At 45.2% G+C, this 23,418-nt stretch overlaps 1 protein-coding gene across 3 annotated transcripts in view; it reads right to left on the bottom strand.

Moving 5' to 3' along the window:
• Positions 1-248: 248 nt before the first annotated feature.
• grid1b (glutamate receptor, ionotropic, delta 1b) overlaps positions 249-23,418 on the bottom strand; it is a 125,155-nt gene continuing 101,985 nt past the window's right edge. For 2 of the 3 annotated variants that reach the window (XM_058065692.1, XM_058065689.1), the window contains exons 9-18: positions 18,740-18,841; positions 17,199-17,321; positions 17,048-17,122; positions 16,632-16,974; positions 16,040-16,178; positions 14,593-14,788; positions 14,336-14,502; positions 6,730-6,970; positions 4,559-4,700; positions 249-970 (exon numbers count right to left, since the gene is read on the bottom strand). In XM_058065692.1, coding sequence (XP_057921675.1) covers positions 540-970; positions 4,559-4,700; positions 6,730-6,970; positions 14,336-14,502; positions 14,593-14,788; positions 16,040-16,178; positions 16,632-16,974; positions 17,048-17,122; positions 17,199-17,321; positions 18,740-18,841 — 1,959 coding nt within the window. In that variant the 3' untranslated portion in view covers positions 249-539. The remainder of the gene's footprint in view (positions 971-4,558; positions 4,701-6,729; positions 6,971-14,335; positions 14,503-14,592; positions 14,789-16,039; positions 16,179-16,631; positions 16,975-17,047; positions 17,123-17,198; positions 17,322-18,739; positions 18,842-23,418) is intronic. The other variant, XM_058065691.1, reaches the window with a different exon arrangement.

The raw sequence follows: 23,418 nt of genomic DNA, 5'->3' as shown, positions 1-23,418 counted from the left end.
AGGGGGCGCCGCCCTCCTGCTTTCACCCCCCCGCTGATCAGGGACGAAGAAGCCTTCACGACACAAAAGAAAGTGGACGTACATCGCCATGGAAACCAGAAAGCATCAAACGCTTTACGACGTGGTGAGAAACGCTGCATGAAAATGACAAAGAAACACTTTTGGAATGGTTGTCATGGCGACAGTAAACATGTCCCGGCAGACATGTTGGAAAAACCAAGAGCGATGAATTTGTACAAAGTCATTCAAACAGTCGTCATCGTGTTGATATATTCCATATTTCATATTTCATACGTTAGATTCCATTTTTTAATCTGCTTTTCTCGGGTTTTGTTTTTTTACAACTCAACTTGAAAAATGGAGAATATTCAAAATACACTTTAAGCCCACTTGGTTCTTTTTCTTATTTACACAAATGTACACCAGAGGAGCCAGATAAAAAAAATCTTTTCACGTCGTTCCTTCAAGTGTCCCGCTGTGCACCCCCATAAACGCCCCCCATCTCCCCCGGGGGCTAAATGGAGGTGCTGTGGGTGGCGTCAATGACTTCGGGTATGGGTCCTGCTGAAACCGCCTGGTACAGCGGCATCTTGCCAGGGCTCTGTCGGAACAGCCCCCCGTTGGGGGCCCTGTGCTTGCACTGCATGCTGCCCCCGAGGCTGCTGCTGCTGCTGAGCGGGTGGTGCGGGGGTAACATGCTGCTGCCAGGGAGCTGGGAGGGGGGTAGCGTCCTGCCCAGGGTCCCCCCAAGGTGAGGATGGGCTAGAGGAGGTGGCGCCGCCCCCTCCCCTGGCAGGAAGGTGGTCACAGCGAGGCCCGGGGGCACCATGGCCGCCTGGCTGGCCCGCATGCTGCCGATGTCCAGCGCAGAGATCTCGATAGAGGGCCCGGGGATCTGCTTGTGGGCCAAGTCCTCGTCCAAAAGACTGTTCATACGACGATGGACCTGTTCCAGGTTCACCTCCTTGTCCTACAGGGGTGAGGGTGGGGGGACAGAGGGGTAGGGGGAGGGACACAGAGGCTGAGATTGGCCACGGCCCGCTTTCTTCCCGTCCTGTTGGGCATGCAATCACCGCCAGCCGGCGCAGACCCCTTTGCCCCCAAAAGAACTTGAAATCAAATTTGGTTGCTGACGGGTGAAGACTGGATGTCTGGACCAGGACTTTGCTGGCAAACTGTCCTTTCATGCTTGTCATCGACAAACAATTAATTAGTCATGAATTATCTCGTCAGGTTGATTAATCAACTACTCGTTAATCAACTTATCAATTGAATTGTCATGCTGATTAATCAACTACTCATTAATCAACTTATCAATTAAATTGTCATGTTGATTAATCAACTACTCATTAATCAACTTATCAATTAAATTGTCATGCTGATTAATCAACTACTCATTAATCAACTTATCAATTAAATTGTCATGTTGATTAATCAACTACTCATTAATCACCTTTAATCAACTAGTCAATCAGGTCATCATTAATCAACTTCAATCAACTAATGATGATTAATCAGCTGTTATTAATCAGCTACTAACTCGGCTATTCGTGTTGATGAATTAACTAAATTAACTCGTCATTGATCAAACTAATCAGTCATCATCTAGTGTTGATTAATCAGCCAGTCATTAATTTGTCAACTAACTACAAATGAAGTACTAAGTAGTAGTTAATCAACTAATGGTGTTGATTAATCAACTAGTCAATCAACTACTCATACATCAACTTCATCAGCCATTCATCGACAACTTATGAATTGGTCATTAATCATCAGCTTGTGACGATTAATAAACTAATCATTAATCAACCAGCTTGTCATCTTAATCGCATGGTCGTTAATCGAGTAGTTATTAACTAGTGAATGAATCCACTTTAACCTACTCATTAATAAACTTAGCAACTAGCCATATTAATCAGCTCGTCATCTTGATTAATCAACTAGTCTTTTAACAGGTTATTAATTATCAATCAACTAGTCATTAATCAAGTAGTCATCAATCATATAATCACGTTATTAATCAATTATTACTGATCACTGATTACCCAAATAGTTATTAATCAGTTAATCAGTTGTCATTAATCAAATAGCCATTAATCATATAGCCATTAAACAAGTTATTAATATATTATTCATAATCTACTAGTTATTAATCAACTTGTGATTACTCCAATAGTTATTGATCAGCTCCAAATCTTCAATCAACTAGTTGATAAAGTTATCCATCAACCAGTCGTATTAATGAATGAAGTACATATGAATCATGTCGTGATTAATCATGTCGTGATTAATTCCCTAAGTGAAGTCCAGTGGTGAAAGTGATGATATGAATATTTCAATATTTGATATTGGTGTTGAGTCGTGGCTTCGGGTCATCAAAGTGTGACAGTTTACAACAAAGTGCTCTGAGCGGTGCGGTGATATTAGTCCGAGTAAGTCATCCCACCGACACACACACATTTTTACAATGAGTATATCACACACACGTACGCGTACGAGCACGCCGCTATGTTTGGGAGTCTGCTGCCACTAATGGCGGGCGTCATGAATGATAGCGTTCAGCGTTTCTGAGGGGAGGAGGATGAGGAGGTTGGACGTGTTGAATGACATTTGATGACGTGGAGGCCTTCAGAGGAAGCTAAGTAGCGAAGTGGGAGCACTTCCTGCCAGCGTGCACGTTGATGCGACCCCAGAGGACATCGGTCTCGACGCATTCACGTTTTTTTTTGTTGTTGTTTTTTTCCAGCCCAGACATGAGCGCAACGACGCGTCGGCCGGCCAATGAAAACATGCGAGTGCGTCTTAGTGTTTGGATGGTCGTTAAAGACAGACTTAAAGACGCCTGGAAAACAGTGGAAAAGTGGAAAACAAACTAAAGCACCGGAGCTTCCAAAGCTCCCAGTAATTACAAAAACAAACATCTGCCCTCACCAGCGCTCCCCACGGGGACCGTTTTACACCGGTGCCCCCCACCCCACTGTCTTTGTCCCTTAAGGGTAGCAGTTCAACTGTTTGTGTTACATTGTAAAAGATACGCAAAGGTTGTCAGTATTGGACAGTATTTCTCATGTGTTTTCTTGGGTACTATTATGAAATACTACTGGTATTGGTATTAAAAAAAAGCCAAAATGGTAAACTGTATCGATATCTGGCAGGAGAAAAAAAAGGCAAAGAGTGACATAACAACATCGCCAAATTGGTAATCAGTATCGCCATAAAAAGGTCATCAGTATTGGTTACTTGGTATCAACCATAACTGGTAGACGGTATGGGAAATAAATGCCATAAGGTACTGGGTATCAACCATAACCGGTAAACGGTATGGGAAATAAATACCAAAAGGTACTTGGTATCAACCATAACTGGTAAACGGTATTGTAAAGAAATGCCAAAAGGTACTTGGTATGAACCATAACTGGTAGACGGTATGACAAAGAAATGCCATAATGTTCTTGGTATCAACCATAACTGGTAGACGGTATAGGAAAGAAATACTAAAAGGTACTTGGTATCAACCATAACCGGTAGACGGTATGGGAAATAAATTGCAAAAGGTACTTGGTATCAACCATAACCGGTAAACGGTATGGGAAAGAAATGCCAAAAGGTACTTGGTATCAACCATAACTGGTAGACGGTATGGAAAAGAAATGCCAAAACCTACTTGGTATCAACCATAACTGGTAAACGGTATGGGAAATAAATGCCAAAAGGTACTTGGTATAAACCATAACTGGTAGACGGTATGGAAAAGAAATGCCAAAAGGTACTTGGTATCAACCATAACTGGTAAACGGTATTGTAAAGAAATGCCAAAAGGTACTTGGTATCAACCATAACTGGTAAACGGTATTGTAAAGAAATGCCATAAGGTACTTGGTATCAACCATAACCGGTAAACGGTATGTGAAAGAAATGCCAAAAGGTACTTGGTATCAACCATAACTGGTAAACGGTATGGGAAAGAAATACCAAAAGGTATGTGGTATCAACCATAACCGGTAGACGGTATGGGAAATAAATGGCAAAAGGTACTGGGTATCAACCATAACCGGTAAACGGTATGGGAAATAAATGCCAAAAGGTACTTGGTATCAACCATAACTGGTAGACGGTATGGGAAAGAAATGCCATAAGGTACTTGGTATCAACCATAACTGGTAGACGGTATGGGAAAGAAATACCAAAAGTTATTTGGTATCAACCATAACTGGTAAACGGTATTGTAAAGAAATGCCAAAAGGTACTTGGTATCAACCATAACTGGTAGACGGTATAGGAAAGAAATACTAAAAGGTACTTGGTATCACAACTGGATGACGCTAACATGGAGGTTTTAAAGCTAGCTAAAACGCGTCAAATCCAACCAAGTGTCCATAGAGAAGTCATTGAGGATTTCGTCATCACGTCGTCGCATTTTTACCATCTTTGTACGACTGCGATTCGCCGATCAAAGCCGTGCGTACGAATGAATCCGGTTTTTAAGATCGTATGGAAGCAGGAGCGCCTCGGCGGCGGTGTTTTCCCGAGGAGAGTTTGAGAGCAGCTCTATTCTGACCTGTGCCAATGGCCTCTGCTTCATCCCAGCCTCTCTGCCTGTCTGTCCAAATGTCCCTCCTCCCCTCGGACGAAGCCGTGCAGGTAAAGTCATTATAAGTCAACGGACCCGAAACCATAGCCAGCCTGTAATCCTTAGCGACCTGCACGACAGCACACAGGCAAGCGTCAATCACAGGATGCACACAGGACGGCCGCGACCCCCCCCCCCCAATGTCTGCTCACACTTTACTTTATGGATCCTGCCTCGCTTTTCCATATCGCCCCCTGGTGGCTGCTTGCATAATGTTACGCTCGGATTCAGTTATTCAACAGAGTATTGTTGAATGGGCCATATTCAATCCCTAAAAATGATCTCAAGGGGGCGGGGTTAGGAAGGCGGAAGTGAAGGGCTGGATATGCTAATCTAATAAGCGCTCCGTTTTGCTGCCACCTAATGAATAAAAGCTTCCTTGCTTCCTGACGAGTGATGCTCGACGTTCCTTCTCACGAGTATGACAGTATCACTCCTCGTAGTGACCGAAATGTACCACTTTATTCTTGTAAATTTATTTATCTATTTTTTATTTTATTTTATTTATTTATTTATTTCTGGAAAATTTACTACTTTATTCTCGTGATATTGTTTCTTTTTTTCTCGTTAATGTAACACTTTATTTTTGTAATATTTCATTTTTGTGGACAACAAGGTGACAAGTGTATTAGTAGTGTTGCATTTCATTTTAATGTATTTATTCATTAAAATCATTTATTTAGTATATATTTCATTATATTATATTGAATTTAACATATAATAATAATAATAATAATAATAACACAATTTTAATCGAATTAATAAAAAATTATAATATATTCATTCATTCATTCATTTTCTACCGCTTTTCCTCACGAGGGTCGCGGGGGTGCTGGAGCCTATCCCAGCTGTCTTTGGTACACCCTGGACTGGTGGCCAGCCAATCACAGGGCACATATAGACAAACAACCATTCACACTCACATTCATACCTATGGACAATTTGGAGTGGCTAATTAACCTAGCATGTTTTTGGAATGTGGGAGGAAACCGGAGTACCCGGAGAAAACCCACGCATGCACGGGGAGAACATGCAAACTCCACACAGAGATAGCTGAGGGTGGAATTGAACCCTGGTCTCCTAGCTGTGAGGTCTGCGCGCTAACCACTCGACCGCAGTGCCGCCCATGTATTTATTTCATTAAAATAATTTATTTAGTGTATATTTCATTATATACAAATACAAATTTAAATACAAATTTCCCCACTGAGGGACGAATAAAGGCATATCTTAATATTATTATTATATTGAATTTAACATATAATAATAATAATAATAATAATAATAATAATAATAATAATAATAATAATAATAATAATAATAATAATAACACAATTTTAATAGAATTAATAAAAAATTACATTATTTTTATAATTTTTATTATTATTATTATTATATAATATAAAATTATTTTAAAAAAAGAAAAAATGGAAAACATGAGCCAATAAAATAGTGGTAGAGGTGGGTAAATGCCACCATAGGCCGCACTTCGGTCACTTCATATTTCCATATTTCCATATTTCCATATTTCCATATTTCCATATTCCCATATTCCGGTCCATATGTGAGCCAAAAGGTCTCAGTGGCATTCAGATAAAAAGAACATATCAGCAGTGAAAGCAGGTTTTTATCAGCGACTTTGAGTGTTGGGAACGTTTATGAAGATGTCGGCCTATGTGGGAAGCCCGTCAGCTTTCACGGCGGAATAAAAGCAATGGCGTCTCGGAAGGAAGTCGCTCGCTCGTTTTGGCAGTGTGTGTGTGTGTTGGTGTGTGAGGGGTAAAATAAACAGATGAATGTGGGTGTGTTGGTGGGGGGTTGGGGTGGGGGGGTGTATGGCTGCTGGAAGGTAAGATCAAATGAAGGTGGGTTGGGTTAAAAAAAGACCAAATCTGATTTCAGTCATTTGGCTGCCGTGTCTACTCTGTCCTGTCTTCCCCCATAATGCTACCGGGCGGCGCCCCGCCTCCCCCCCGCTACAGCTGGGTGTACTGCAGCTCCACTAAGTCTGGGCCTGCCTCTGCAGAGGGATCCTTAAAGTAGAGTGTGGCAGTGTCCTCCCCCCGCCGGCCCGTCCGCCGCGCCCTGTGCTCGGTCACCTCTTTGGGCTGCTCCTGGCGGCACCGGTTGCTGCTCCACCACGCCTCCAGGCCGGCCACCAGGCAGGCCAGCAGCAGCCCGGCGGCGAGGATGCAGAAGACGCCGGCGAAGCTGTGCAGCTTGAGGGAGCGGCCGTCGGGGTGGGCGCTGGCGTGGCTGCTGAGGTCGCAGCGGCCCGTGCGAGGCCACCACTTCTGCTTCATGATGTCCAGGTCGCCTTTCTCCTGGAGCTCCAAGATCCTGAAAGGACGCACGTGTCAGTCACAAATCACAACAAAATGGCGGCGTGGATTACGTAGACGCGGCTTCTTAGCCTGTGAGCCCCTGGCGGTAAGCGTTTATTTATGATTTATTTATGATAGTCAGGCTACCAGGAAGTTAGCCAGGCTACTAGGAAGTTTGTCAGGCTACCAGTACATTAACCAGGAAGTTAGCCACGCTACCAGGAAGTTAGCCAGGCTACTAGGAAGTTTGTCAGGCTACCAGGACATTAACCAGGAAGTTTGCCAGGCGACCAGAAAGTTCATGACGCTATCAGGACATTAGCCAGGCTACCAGGAAGTTAACCAGGCTACCAGGAAGTTAGCCAGGCTACTAGGAAGTTAGCCAGGCTACTAGGACGTTAGCCAGACTACTAGGAAGTTTGTCAGGCTACCAGGACATTAACCAGGAAGTTAGCCACGCTACCAGGAAGTTAGCCAGGCTACTAGGAAGTTTGTCAGGCTACCAGTACATTAACCAGGAAGTTAGCCACGCTACCAGGAAGTTAGCCAGGCTACTAGGAAGTTTGTCAGGCTACCAGGACATTAACCAGGAAGTTAGCCAGGCTACTAGGAAGTTTGTCAGGCTACCAGGACATTAACCAGGAAGTTTGCCAGGCGACCAGGAAGTTCATGACGCTATCAGGACATTAGCCAGGCTACCAGGAAATTAACCAGGCTACCAGGAAGTTAGCCAGGCTACTAGGAAGTTAGCCAGACTACTAGGAAGTTTGTCAGGCTACCAGGACATTAACCAGGAAGTTAGCCAGGCTACTAGGAAGTTTGTTAGGCTACCAGGACATTAACCAGGAAGTTTGCCACGTGTCAGTCACAAATCACAACAAAATGGCGGCGTGGATTACGTAGACGCGGCTTCTTAGCCTGTGAGCCCCTGGCGGTAAGCGTTTATTTATGATTTATTTATGATAGTCTGGCTACCAGGAAGTTAGCCAGGCTACTAGGAAGTTTGTCAGGCTACCAGCACATTAACCAGGAAGTTAGCCACGCTACCAGGAAGTTAGCCAGGCTACTAGGAAGTTTGTCAGGCTACCAGGACATTAACCAGGAAGTTAACCAGGCTACCAGGAAGTTAGCCAGGCTACTAGGAAGTTAGTCAGACTACTAGGAAGTTTGTCAGGCTACCAGGACATTAACCAGGAAGTTAGCCAGGCTACTAGGAAGTTTGTCAGGCTACCAGGACATTAACCAGGAAGTTTGCCACGTATCAGTCACAAATCACAACAAAATGGCGGCGTGGATTACGTAGACGCGGCTTCTTAGCCCCTGGAGGTAAGCGTTTATTTATGATTTAGGTTTCTCCACATGATCCCGCTTGCTAGCTCCACGTCGCACGGAGGAGCTGCTGCGCATCTTCAGGGGCTACCTTTTTTCCATGAACGGCGTGCACGGCGACACGGTGGCGTTCATCATGAAGATGAATGTGCGTGCAGCCAAGATGACGTTGATGACTGTGTGTGAAAGGTAGAAAAAGCTCCACTAATAAGGCGGCCATTAAGCCGCAGCTGTAATTCCCATCTCATTATGGCCGCTTACATGAGGCATTAGACAGCGCTAATCAATGTTTCGGGGTAGGCGAGGGGCTTTTGGGGGGATTTTGGATCAAAGGCGAGTCATTTGGAAGCAATCAAGTGTCATCAGGAGCTGCTTGAGGAAAGCCAGCGTGTTATTACACAGCTTGCATGGGGGGGATTGTTTTTAATATGTCCACTACATTTGGGGATTTCAAGACCTGCGAGTTTGTTTACTTGGCAGCTGAGCTTGGGGGGGTTCTATCTCAAATGGAATACTTCTGTTAACCAGGGTACCAGCAATTTATCCAGGCTACCAGGAAATTCATCATCAGACACCAGAACATTAGCCAGGAAGTTACAGCATCCAGGCTACTAGGAAGATGGTCGGGCTACCAGGAAGTTAGCCAGGCTACTGGGAAGTTAGCCAGACTACTAGGAAGTTTGTCAGGCCACCAGGACATTAACCAGGAAGTTAGCCACGCTACCAGGAAGTTAGCCAGACTACTAGGAAGTTTGTCAGGCCACCAGGACATTAACCAGGAAGTTAGCCACGCTACCAGGAAGTTAGCCAGACTACTAGGAAGTTTGTCAGGCCACCAGGACATTAACCAGGAAGTTAGCCACGCTACCAGGAAGTTAGCCAGACTACTAGGAAGATTGTCAGGTTACCAGGACATTAACCAGGAAGTTAGCCACGCTACCAGGAAGTTCGCCAGGCGATCAGGAAGTTCATGACGCTACCAGGACATTAACCAGACTACTAAGAAGTCAACCAGATTACCATGAAGTTAGCCAGGCTACTGGGAAGTTAGCCAGGCTACCAGGAAGTTAGCCAGACTACCAGGAAGTTAGCCAGGCTACCAGGACATAAACCAGGAAGTTAGCCAGGCGACCAGGAAGTTCATGACGCTACCAGGACATTAGCCAGACTACTAGGAAGTCAACCAGGTTACCAGGTAGTTAGCCAGACTACCAGGAAGTTAGCCAGCCTACCAGGAAGTTAGCCAGAAGACTAGGAAGTTAGCCAGGCTACCAGGAAGTTAGCCAGATTACTAGGAAGTTTGTCAGGCTACCAGGACATTAAACAGGAAGTTAGCCACACTACCAGGAAGTTAGCCAGGCGACTAGGAAGTTTGCCAGGCGACCAGGAAGTTCATGACACTACCAGGAAGTTAGCCAGGCTACCAGGAAGTTTGTTAGGCTACCGGGACATTAGCTAGGAAGGCAGCCAGACTACTAGGAAGTCAACCAGGTTACCAGGAAGTTAGCCAGGCTACTAGAAAGTTAGCCACCCCCACCCATCCATCCATCCACCCACCCACCCCATTTTCTATGCCGCTTATCCTGACTAGGTTGCGGGTATGCTGGAGCCTCCAGCTCTTAAGGTAGAACACCAACCATGAGTTATGATTTGACGTTGTGAACTTCTGGGCTTCATCAAGCAGCTCTCACAACAATTAGCTTCATTTAACGGAATCAAGTCAGCGTGAACACGTTGAAGGTCGCAGCTTTTAAATCCCTCCGACATCCCGCGGCCTCACAAAGTCTTCATGTGGATCGCTGGAAGGAAGCGTAAACGTCTTCAAGGAAGAACCAGGCGTGGAGATAAAGAAGCAGCTGAGGGACTCGGCGTGGATGTGATGGCGTCTCATGCGGAGGAGAACAATGGTGGACTCGGATTGACACCAAGGCCCATTTCCTGGTCCTCCCACAGCAATGGGCTTTGGGTCTCTTGATGTCCTCCTTAAGCGTCCGTATCACAGCTCCACTAAGGACCAGATTTTGGTCTCCATTCAAGACCACAAATGAATCCCAAACAATTACGGAGATTAAGGAAGAGAGTGTGGAAGAAGAAGAAGAAGAAGAAGAGAGGCTGGGATTTGATGAACCTGAACGTGGCCGAGGACACCGAGGCGCCGTGGGAGGGGGGGGGGGGGCACAGTCAGGTCCAATTATTCCTTCCGGAATGTGATGGGCCGACCTTTTCAGATCCCATTTCAACGACACCCGCAGCCAAACTCGGATGGCAAACAAGTGATGTCATCCCTCATCGTTGACTTTGGTGCGTTCAAGTCATACAAACGGAACGGGGAACGAAGAGCATCTGTTTGGAAGAAGGTCCAACATGGTGGATCTGGTGAAAGTCTAACAGCCTAAGCCAGGGGTGTCCAAAGTGCGGCCCGTGGCCCTGAAGCCCATTTTAAAACTAATACTAATCAAGCAAACCAAAGTCCTAATTGTAGAAGAAGAACATAACACAGCCCTGATCTAAACCTGAAGACCAGTTTAAAAATAGCTAGAATTGACCTTTTCAACATTTTCACCTTAATGAGGTTCTAATTAGAGCTACAATATCCAAAAGCAAGAAGGTCGAGTAAGAAAAAAACTCTTTGAAAAAGTCCAACAATCCAACTGGAACAGGATCTTCATCAGCTGATCCAAAGTTTAAGACCAAAAATGAAAACTCTCCAAACCAGAAGAACAAAATGTCTGAGTAGGACTTAGTAGTCAGTATCTCCACCGTTCTTGTTCTTCACGTCCAAAAAGGCTTTGGGCATACTTGATGCGAGGCACAGGTTGGTCCATCCATCAACGCGTTCTACTCGTTAATAACCATCTTGATGCTCTTCACCAGATCACATCCTATGCAAATCTCCACTCAATCATGATTTCATGGAAAAGTAAGTTAAAAAAGTACGCCTTCTTATGAGAAAATACTGGAATTAATGAGTAAAAAAAAGCATTGAAGTACTAAAAAAAGTATTACAAGAAAGAAAATCAGGATGAATCAATCAAATCAGGGCGAAAAAAGTTGTAGTTTATGACAAAAATGTTGTATTTGTATGAGAAATATAATGAAGTTTAAAAAGACTGAATATAATATAATATCATTTAATATAATATAATATAATTTTTTTGTTTTTGTTGCAATTTAACAAAACAAAAGTTGTAGTTTATGACAAAAATGTTGTACTTGTATGAGAAATATAATGAAGTTTAAAAAGACTGAATACAATATAATATAATTTTATATAATATAATTTTTTTGTTAGATTTTTTGTTAAAATTTAACAAAACAAAAGTTGTAGTTTATGACAAAAATGTTGTACTTGTATGACAAATATAATGAAGTTTAAAAAGACTGAATATAATATAATATCATTGAATATTATATAATTTAATATAATATAATATAATTTTTTTGTTTGTTTTTTGTTGTAATTTTAACAAAACAAAAGTTGTACGTTTGTGAGAAAAATGAGCAAAATACTGCGTATTTCAAGTAAAAAAGATTGAATATTAAAAAAATTATTTCACAAGATGCAAGTCACAGAGAGTAATATTATAAAGAAATACGTTTAAGAGGAAAATAAGTGACTTATGAGTACCAGTACCGGTACCAGTACCCGTGTCAGCACCAGTACCAGCTCCCGTACCAGTACCCATACCAGTACCAGTTGATGCGAGTGATTCCAGGAGGCTATTAGGTTGAATTAGGTGAGTCCCAATGATGTCCACTGTTAGCTAGCTTATATTAACTGTTTTCCATGTGCTATAATACATAGAAAGAAAGAAATCCAACATGTGTTCCTGTTTCACGTAAGGATTAGGAAAAATGTGCACCATTCCAAAAAAAGTGCAGTTCCCCCATTGCCATGGCAACTCCAGAATTTTCCAGCCCTTCATCTTCGACCAAGCTATGGTCGATTTTGGAGATACGCTTGGGATCTTTGTCCTGTTAGAAGGTCCAACCTTTGCCACAAATTGCATTGACGGTACCTTGAACGCCTCCCAGCCCCAACCATCCAACCATGCTTCACTGTAGGCAAGGTGTTCTTGTTAGGACTCGTTCTTCCTCCTCCGAACATATCGTTGATCCAAAGTCTCAACGAGTTCCAATTGTGTCTCGTTGCTCCACAAGAAGAGCATCCCAGAACCTTGGAGGTTTTAGGTTCATCCTCGTGTTTCTTGGCATACTGGAGTCAAATCTTCCTGTGCTTTGGAGTGAAGAGGTACCAAACCTGAGCACCTCCATCTGATAAGTCCTGTCGCAGGTCCTCAGCTGTCGTCGCCTGGGGCTTCAGGAACCAGACATCAGACTGCCGCCCCCAGGTAGCGTTCCCGGTGTTCCTTGACTTCACATTGGCTGAAGATGCTTCCGGTTGCGTCTTGTTTAATACGACAGCTGATGAATGATCGTCACGACTCAGCAATTATGCAAACAACCTGAGAGATGTTTGTATTTTTGTTTTAGATGTTTGCCGCGTGTGTCTGAAGATGGAGACCAATCGATACGAGACGGATGAGAACCTCGCCGCATTTGGGGAAGTTGTTGATGACGCAATGCCGAGATTTACTCAATGATTCCTCAAATCGCTGTGGGATCAATTTGTGCTGAAGTGATTTTGCTAAAGATGTCCGGCTGTAGAAAGAGAAGCGCGCCGTCGTCATCCGTGCCGACTTCCTGTCGGCTTAACCGACTTTAGCATCAACTTCTTCTCTCACAGTCCAAAAAAAAAAAAAAAAAAGATTTTGCCCGCAGGTTGCTCTCGCCGTCACTCTGACATGAGAAATAACTCCGAGTGGCACTTTTCACCATCCGTCTAGGCTGTGAGGATCTTTGAGGTCGTCATGTCAGCACGCCGCCGCCAAAAACCTCCAAAATCATCGTTAGGACGTTTGTGTGACCCGCATGCTTGCTTTTGATGCGTCGTCTGCCTTTTCCCTTGCGGTACGCCGAGAATACACGGAGTATTTTCCCAACGGTCTCAGGGATCATGAAGATGTTTTCTGGCAACATGGAGGCCGGCCTTGATGTTCTTTTTGTCCGGCAGCGGTTTTTGGTCTTGGAACTGGATTGTTTTGACTGCCTTAGCGAGGAAGGCTTCGTTTGAAAACGGTATTTTGTGGTCAGATGTGTTCATTCATTCATTTATTCATTTTCTACCGGGGGGGCTGGAGCCTATCCCAGCTATCTTGGGGCGAGAGGCGGGGTACACCCTGGACTGGTGGCCGGCCAATCACAGGGCACATATAGACAAACAACTATTCACACTCACATTCATACCTATGGACAATTTGGAGTCCCCAAGCTCGGTTAATTAGCTGTCTTCGGGCGAGAGGCGGGGTCCACCCTGGACTGGTGGCCGGCCAATCACAGGGCACATACAGACAAACAACCATTCACACTCACATTCATACCTATGGACAATTTGGAGTCGCTAATTAACCTAGCTTGGCGACTCCAAACTCCCGCGTGTACCCCGCCTCTCGCCCCAAGACAGCTGGGATAGGCTCCAGCACCCCCGCGACCCTCGTGAGGATAAGCGGTAGAAAATGAATGAATGAATAATTAACCTAGCATGTTTTTGGAATGTGGGAGGAAACCGGAGTACCCGGAGAAAACCCACGCATGCACGGGGAGAACATGCAAACTCCACACAGAGATGGCCGACGGTGGAATTGAACCTTGGTCTCCTAGCTGTGAGGTCTGAGCGCTAACCACTCGATCACCGTGCCGCCCTTCAGGTGTGTTGTCATTCACTAATATTGACGTGTTTGATGACCTGACACATTTTACTGTGACAGACACCAGGAAGGGGGCAGGTTTTTAGTTGTCTTGTTTTTTAAACGTGCCAGGGGCCGCACTTTGGACACCCCATTCCATCATGACTTCAGATATATTCGAGATATTCCTCCAAAGACTGAGGCCACTCTAACGTTTCTTACTAAGGAATCCACGTGTCGTTCCAAATGATGCCACATACAACACGTGATGCGTTCAATGACCCTGTGACATACAGGGGACTTACTTTTGGGAGAAGAGGTCCCTGTAGGGGCTCCCGTGCTGCATGGCGATGCCGTAACCTTTGCTGCTGACGCCGCTACCCGACACGGTGATGGTGCAGTCGTCGTCCGTCAGAGCGGCGTACTCCAGCACCGCCATGTCCCACAGGAAGGCGAAGGGACTCTTCTTGGCCTGCGCAGCGGCGAAGTGAAGCTGTAACCACGGTAACACCTATCTGTGTGTTTGTGGGGGGCGGGGGGGGGGGGGGGGGGGGCGCCACACCTTGCGTATTCCCTCTGAGGGGCTGGACACGCAGTAGTCCATGCCGTTGTTCTTGCTGAGGCTCCTCCACAGCTCGGCGTAGGTGCCGTCCTGCTCCAGGGGGTTGGTGCCTTTGTTCCGGAAGTAGTCGTACACAGCCGAGTCCCTCACCGTGCCGTAGTCCACGTCCATCTGCCGCGCCAAGTCCTGGAAGGACCTGCAAGACATCAACTATGTCTTATCAGCTGATCTTCTTTGAGTCTTCTGAGTCTGCATGGGCGGCCATCTTCACCAGCCTTCATCGCTAAAGCTAGCCAACACTTCAATAGATGAACAAACAAAGCAAAGAAACATGCATGATAAGCGCTGGCTTGACGTTAGCGGCGCATGGGGTCCATCCATTAGCGTGTTCTACTCGCTAATAACCATCTTGATGCTTGATCACATCCTATGCAAATCTCCACTCAATCATGATTTCATGGAAAAGTAAGTTAAAAAAGTACTCCTTCTTATGAGAAAATACTGCAATTAATGAGTAAAAAAAAAGCATTGAAGTACTAAAAAAGTATTACAAGAAAGAAAATCAGGATGAATCAATCAAATCAGGATGAAAAAAGTTGTAGTTTATGACAAAAATGTTGTACTTGTATGAGAAAAGTAATGAAGTTTAAAAGACGTACCCGTACCCGTAGCAGCACCAGTACCAGCACCCGTACCAGTACCCGTACCCGTACCCATACCAGTACCAGTACAAGTACAAGTACCAATACCAGTACCAGCACCCCTACCCATACCAGTACCAGACCAGCACCAGTACCAGTACCAGTACCAATACCAGTACCAGCACCCGTACCCATACCCATACCCATACCCATACCCATACCCATACCAGCACCAGCACCAGTACCAGTACCCGTAGCAGCTCCCGTACCAGTACCTATACCAGTACCAGCACCCGTACCCGTACCCGTACCAATACCATTACCAGCACCCGTACCAGTACCAGTACCAGCACCCGTACCCATACCCATACCAGTACAAGTACAAGTACCAGTACCAGCACCCGTACCCGTACCCGTACCCGTACCCGTACCAGTACCAGTACCAGCACCCGTACCCATACCAGTGCAAGTACCAGTACCAGACCAGTACCAGACCAGTACCAGCACCCGTAGCAGCTCCCGTACCAGTAGCCATACCAGTACCAGCACCCATACCCGTACCCGTACCCGTACCCATACCCATACCCATTCCAGCACCAGTACCAGTACCAGTACCAGTACCAGTACCAGTCCGTGTGCCTGTGTGAGCCAATGAGGATGAAGTGGTCTCTATTTAGTTCTATTGAGTTTGTCTTCCCCCCTTTTTATGGCCTTCATGTATTTTGGACCAAATGAAAGACTTTAGGACATCAGGGACATGAATTACTGACAAGTTGAACGTGTGTGCGTACGCGTGAGGAGTTTACCGTATGGCGTGGTCCATACGGGACACGGTGAGATACGCCGCCAGGTTGGCGGTGTAGGACGAGCACACGATGAGCGTGAAGAGCCACCAGCTGCCCATGACGATCCTCAGCGCCACGGAGCCCGCCACGCCGTCCCCGCCTGCACACACACACACACACGTGGACTGTTGTTACACCATTAAAGACAGACATGTGATGAGGGGATCAAACCTGCGCCGCCTCGGCTACAGGCCACGTGCAGCACGGGGCGAGAGCGCCGCTCGTCTAGAGCGAGCGTGGAATCTACAAGGCTGCATCCAATCACAATCCCCGCTTGGCCTAAAAGGTTTCCTAGGCAACCTGCTGGGCCAGACACTGTGTGTGTGTGTGTGTGTGTGTGTGCGGTCGTTGAACGGAGCTCCAAATTGGTCCTTAATGACTTTTTTTCAGACTGGTGCAGCTCAGTGATCCAACACTGCGCTAATTCAGGCCAACATGTTGAGCACCTGCTTCCTGCGACACTTCCTGCGGCCAACTGGAACATTCCTCTATTAGCGCCCGCGTCGCCCGCGTCGCCACAACGTACCGGATCAACGCCGCGGACGTATCTCACCTTGCTGCACGAAGGCGCCGTAGACGATCCAGATGGCGCTGTGGAGGGAACCGGACCCCGCGCCGTTGCCGGGCTGACCCGGCGGCACGTTGCGCGCGGAGGACGAGCGCAGCGCCTGCAGCCTGTTGAGGAGGAAGATGAGCACGCCCACCACGGGGATGGCGGCGGCTATGCACGCCCACACGGCCAGGTCGAAGGGCACGAAGAGCGAGAAGATGTTGATCTTCTCTTCGGGCTTCCTCAGCAGGATGCCCACGCTGTAGTCCAGGTAGCGCTTGCTGAAGTCCACCACGTTCTCCCGCTCCGGCGTGATGGTGATGGCCGACACCGCCAGGTCGGCTCTCTGCAGGGTCACATGCGGCACATCAGCCAATCAGAGATCAGGGTTTGCTGCGGTTGCTGAGCTGATGTTCTACCTTGTTGATGAGGTCGCCGATCATCCCGTTCCAGGAGCCGTTGGGAAGCTGAGATCCGTACTTGCTATCAGTAACCTGGAGAAACGTAGGAAGCGGTTGTCAGGATGGAGTTGACTCCAAGCTCTCAAGCTTTCACATGTTCAAGACCGACCTGGTAGATCTCGTATTTGAAGCCCAGGAGCTTGGCGAGGGCGTCCAGAACGTCGATGGAGAAACCTTTGTATCTCTTGGGCTGGCCCAGAATGTTCTCAGCCACCATGACGAACGGGTCCTCCTGCGACAAGCACAACTTTATTTCTATTTATTTGATTTCCACGCCGTGAAGGCGGAACCTTTGGATTGGAGGTCATCGCGGCGTGGAGCGTGACACCTGACCGAGCTGGAGAGGATTAAGGCGCTAGTTAATACGGAGCGCGGATCGTGCTGCGGCGCGGGGGGGAAGCTGGAGGTGTCTCCCGAGAGCGGGGCGAAGGTATTAGTCTCGCTTGGTTTGACGAGCGTCTCGCTGCAGCGGCGCAGCGGGAAGCCGCTTGGCTGTTTGTATCTCGAAAAGTCATCAAGACCCGAGGCTCAGACGCGCAATCGATTCCTCATCCTCTCAAAAGATGAGGAAGAGGAGTCAGTCTCACTTGGCTCACGTGTGGACCGGCGTATGGGAGTCAGGTGTTTCTGGTCTCCAGTAACGGGTAAGCCAGTTCTTTATAACGGTTTTTGGTGTGAAATGTGGTTTAGATTATTAAAGTATTAGGACTGAAGCAGATTAAGAATTAAAAATACAGTAAACCTCGGATATATCGGATTCAATTGTTCCCACTGGTTTTGTCCGATATAAGCAAAATCCGTTATATGCGTATACCGGAAAATGTCCGTTTTACGCATATATCGGATTTATATCCGGTATATGCGTAAATGGGATTTTATCCGTTATAAAAAGGCACTTCCTTGACTATGTTTCCAATGTACCTGGACGCGCAGGCAACGCTGCAAACGCTGCAAATGACGTCGTATAGCGGCCTGTCACGATTCGGCGAATCGGAGCGCCACGATGCGGCCATCCGATATATGCGAGGGAAATTTAATGGAAATGCATTACAGAAAAATCGGTTCTTTTTTATCTGTCTGTTGTGAGCGAATTTCCGATATATACGAGTCCAATATATCCGAGGTTTACTGTAATATTATTATGATTTTTTAAAGTACATCTTTGTCTCGTAATGCTAGCAATTCAAGTACTTGGGCTACATTCTGAAGTATTTTCAGTGGTTATGACTGGTATTGATCAGGTGTTTTATTGGAGTAAAAAAAAAAATCATACCATCTATCAGTTTTGAGAAAAAAAAAGTGCTTTTCTGAAACTTTGAACCATACGGTTTTTACAGCGGTGCGGTCTAATTCCTGGCTCGGCAACCTCGTGAGTCAGGGATGAAGCGGCGAACTGAATGAATCGGTGAACTCCCGACAAGATGTCCAAATCGCAGGAAGTCATTATTCAGTGCAACAGTCTGACTCAAAGAATGCTAAAGTCATCACGCAGCAACTTGACACTCAAAAGGTAGCTAGGACATGTACAATACAAATACCAAGTTCAAAATAAACGAGTATAAACGAGTATAAAGTACAAAGCTTGAAAGGATACTGGTACAGTATCGAGTTTTTACGTCAGCAAGTAGGAGTAAGAAGGTGTCGTCGTACCAGCAAGGTGACCACTTTGACCGTCACCCCCTGCATGCCGTTCTCAATGCGACTCTCCTTCAGACTCCCGTTCAGACCGTTGACCGCGTCCCACGTCGCCAGCTGCAAAGAAGACCAGGAGACAGGATGTCAACCACACACAGCTTATCGGAACGTTCGCCCATAAGAAGCCGGAGCTACTGTACTTCTGGTTACAGTAAAATGATGGGGAAGTAGGGGGGGCCTGACTGGGGAGCCCCTGCACACATCAAAGCAGGGTCCACAAATCAGTTGATCACTAGCAGACAAGCTAAAAGCCAGAGTCTACGATCATCTCAACACTATTCTGGCCGTTCAGTTCCAGATTGTTGCGGCTGCAACAAAACGCCAGCTGGTCCAATTCGCCATTGCTGGCAGACTCATTATTGTCGGAGAAGACCAAAAGAAGGGGGGGGGGGGGGTACACAGCCGTGGAGGGATCCAGTGTTCATAGATCCAGTGTCCGGGCTTGTTCTGGATCAGGGAGGGTAGTGTTGAAGGTGGAGCTGAAGTCCACAAACCTACCTAACGGTCCCTAAAGTAGGTTCCTGGACGGATCCAGTGTTCATAGATCCAGTGTCCGGGCTAGTTCTGGATCAGGGAGGGTAGTATTGAAGGTGGAGCTGAAGTCCACAAACCTACCTAACGGTCCCTAAAGTAGGTTCCTGGGGAGTCTCCAGATGCTGCAGAATCTGTATCTGTGTCGTCTACAGATCTGCAGCGGGTCCAGGGGCAGGTGATGGTCTTAAAGCGAGGGAGGACAAGGCGCTCTAAAGACTTCATGATTCCAGAAGTGGTAGTCATTAAGTCCTATGAGCCGTGGCGTCTTGGGGACGGGAACAATGACGGAGGATTTAAAGCAGGCTGACACCCGGGATGACTCCAGGGAGGTCCGTATGCAGGGTCTCGGGATGGAGGTCGAGACACCGTCAGGCCCGAGGTCCTTGTGGGGGTTAAGTAGTCTGAAGTGTTCATGGATGAGTAGGTGGGAAGGGAGGGTGAGGGGGGGTCTGTAGTGACCGCTGGCTTCTAATGCTTGTTTTATTTAATTCATTGAAGAAATATAATAAACATTTGACATTTGACCATTGAAGCCTTGAAGAAATATAATAAACATTTGACATTTGACTATTGAAGCCTTACTATTGTTAAACAAATTTATGATAAATCAGCTTTTTGGGGCAAAAAAACTGTGTTTGGAAATGACCTAGCTGACCTGAAACTCGCTAGCTAGCTAGCTAGAAGCTAGCTTCCGGAACTTATTTATGAATTCATAATTCATAGAAGAAATATAGTAAGAAGTATTTGACACACAGTGGAAGTGTTACTGAATTCAAAATAAAGTTTCTTGTTTTGGAAATGAGCTAGCTTAGCTGAAAGGCAGCCATTTTGGGGATATGCATGTCACCATTGTTTTTTTTTGGGTTAAGGCTAAAAGATAGCTGGCATCTGTAGATTGTGTTCTATGAATTTGTTAAATAAGAGTTGAATTGTCATTTCTGACACCCCATTAAAGCGTTGAACGTATTTAAAAATAAGCTTTAATAGCAAAAAAGGAAATGAGCATTCTAGCATACCTGACTGGCCGCCATTTTGAGTTACAGACGTCACACAGGTTTCTTATGGGTTAAAGCGGACCTATTATGCTTTTTTTCTGACCTACAAATGTAGTTAGAACAGGGGTGGGCAAACTACGGCCCGGGGGCCACATCCGGCCCGCCAAGTGTTTGAATACGGCCCGCCCAATCTTTCCAAAGTATTTCATTTAAACTCAACATACAACCTGGCATCATGGCCTGAGCCAACCTTTTGATGGTTTTATCAATTTCGTTTTTTGACATGGTCTGTTGTTTACAAAGTGCTCCTGAAAAAAGGGACACAAGCACATAATAATAATAATAATAATAATAATAATAATTATTATTATTATTAGATTATTATAATTATTATTAGAACTATTATGATTATTATAATTATTATATTAATGCTAATTATTATATTAATTATATAAAATATTATTGTTATATTTGCATATTTTACATAATAATAATATAATAATTATTATTTTAATTTTATTGTAATTATTATAATATTTTATTATTTTTTAAATATTTAAATATAAATATAAAATAATAAATAATAATAGCAGATTGCATGACAATTTTACAGATACAATAATACCAGGTGGACTGTTACGTGTAAGATATATAGTCTGCCCCCCCCCCGTAAATTTTGTCATATCAATGCGGCCCGCGAGTCAAAAAGTTTGCCCACCCCTGAGTTAGAATGTTGTATTTTTGTGTTAAACCAAGCCAAAGTTAATGAGGTTTGTGAGCCATGAAAGATGTCACCAGGAGCCGGGCTTCCTTATATGGGCATGCACTGTAGGCCAGATACGCTGTAGGACTGCTTTATGGTTTATTGTTGTTCACTAAGGCTCCGAGGAAATCTTTCATCTTTCTACGAGGCAAGCTCAGGCTGAAGCGGTTGGAGTTGGTGATTCCCAGCAAGAGAAAAATATAAATAACGTGAAGCAGTGCGCTCTCGTCCAGGAAAGGTGAATTAATGTCGGACATATTTGCCACTCACTCAGTAAACGTGGACGTATGTTCTTAAAGGGTCAAGTCAATTTGTAATATTTGGCCCCCAATGAATTCATTAGTTTTTGTTCAAATAAGCTTTCACGGTGAAAAGTAAGCTGTTGGAAATGAACTAGCAGCTTCGCTATTTTGGGGAAGCCATGTCCTCATGTCCTGGGATAGTCACATGACGGTCACATGACAACAACGCCAAAATGCTATCATAGCACATAGTGTTTTTTTTTGGCTTCTTAAGGGTAAAAGTACTAATGGCAGAGTAGACCATCATAATGACCTCATTAGCTCAACACCCCCAAACGTCAGTCTAAGAGGGTCATCAAGACCTCATGTATGGCATAATTAAGAGCGGCCATTTGTCTGAAAGGCGTACATAAGGTCGTGTTGTTACGTTTTTCTACCGGACTCGTTCAGGTTGACCAGGAAGAGGAGCTAAAAGCTTCCAGAAAGAAAACTTTGTGTCGGTGCGTGTTTGCGGTGAGAGTCGTGCATCCCATCGGAGTCCGGGCGGAGCGGTTCTGATGGGCGAGGCGACGCGAGTGTGACCACAGAGTCCACAGCCACAATGTGCTTTTGATTGCGGGCAGCTGCTTCCTGTCACCAGGCGAGCCGGCCGTTCACACAATGGACCCGCGGGCGCATTCATGCTTGATTGTGTGTGTCAGCCTGATAGAAAGCATCCCGGTCGCCATGGAGACGCGCTAAAAATGACCCCTCCCTCCTCGATAAGCCAGCATCAGATTAGAGCTGGTGCACGTTGAATTATGATTACTCGCCATCTCAGCCGCAGATGAATAAAACAACAAAGTGCACATTAGCGGTGGCGGCTAACAAACAACGTGACAGGGCGCGTTAATTAGCCGGCGTGATAAAGTCGCGTTAGCGCGACGCCGACGCTTGTCTTATTGTTCCTTAATGGCCACCATGCCGCTCGCTCGCCCATGTGACAGCCTTCATTAAGACGGGGCGCAAACATGGCGTCACCCGTAATGATCACATCTTGGCTGGCAGTAATTAGAAGGAGAGCAAACAAAGACGTTCAAGACCCAAACACCCAACAACAGTTTCTGAAAACAGTTTCAACACCCAAACGAGACCACGCCCTAATAGAAGAAATCAGGGGTCTCAAGCTCAATTTACCTGGGGGCCACTGAAGCTAGGGTCTGGGCAAGGCTGGGCCGCATCAGGTTTTCAAAAAAAAAAAAAAAAAAAACGCATTTATTAAAAACAGAAAAATATACAAACTTTTTCAGTGCTTTGGTTCCGATTTTCTACAATAAAAGCTCTGATAAAACATTCCACTGTTCTCAAATATCTTCATTTTTATTTTTCTGCACAAAATAAATAAACAAATCAAGAATAAAGAAAATCAATCAGTAATAAATAAATATAATAATAATAATAATAAAACGGCAAATAATAAAAACTTAAGAAACCACATATAGTTGGTGGGTAGACTAATTATTTTTTTTCAGATTAAAATGAACAAAGCATTATTAGAGCCCTGTAGACATGACAAAACACGACTATAGTCACATTTATACTTTTTTTTATTTACAACATATTGCGCAACTGCAGGGTCTTGAGACACATGCTAACACGCAAACTAGAGAGCTAGCGACCTAAACGGTAGCCTTCGAGTTATTTCCTTTAAACTTAAACAGCCAAAAACTTACCACTTCCACACGGATAGGGAGGATAACTATTAACAGTTATTTAACCTTTAACATGAACATTAATCAAACGTAATAATTTTTTCTGGGTACATGATACCATACAGCATCCATATCAAACTTGCGCGGGCCGCACTAACATTAAACTTTTATATCAAGGCGGAGGCCTCAAACTAGTGTCCTGCGGGCCACATTTGGCACATGAGACCCCTGGAATAAATGAATGCGGGTCAATGAGACGCCTGTAAAAATGTCTACTTTAGACACGGGCATGGCTCCACCCCATCCTGACAGCTTAATGTTGACATTCTCCAATTTCAGATCACTTGTGATAAAAGCGAAGGTTTTATTTTTATTACAAAAAGGCCTGAATTGACGAGTTTTACCAAAA

Source organism: Doryrhamphus excisus, chromosome 3 (assembly GCF_030265055.1).
Source record: "Doryrhamphus excisus isolate RoL2022-K1 chromosome 3, RoL_Dexc_1.0, whole genome shotgun sequence".
NCBI lineage: Eukaryota > Metazoa > Chordata > Actinopteri > Syngnathiformes > Syngnathidae > Doryrhamphus > Doryrhamphus excisus.
The sequence above is the reverse complement of the archived record's forward strand: the minus strand, read 5'-3'. Positions and strand labels throughout refer to the sequence as shown.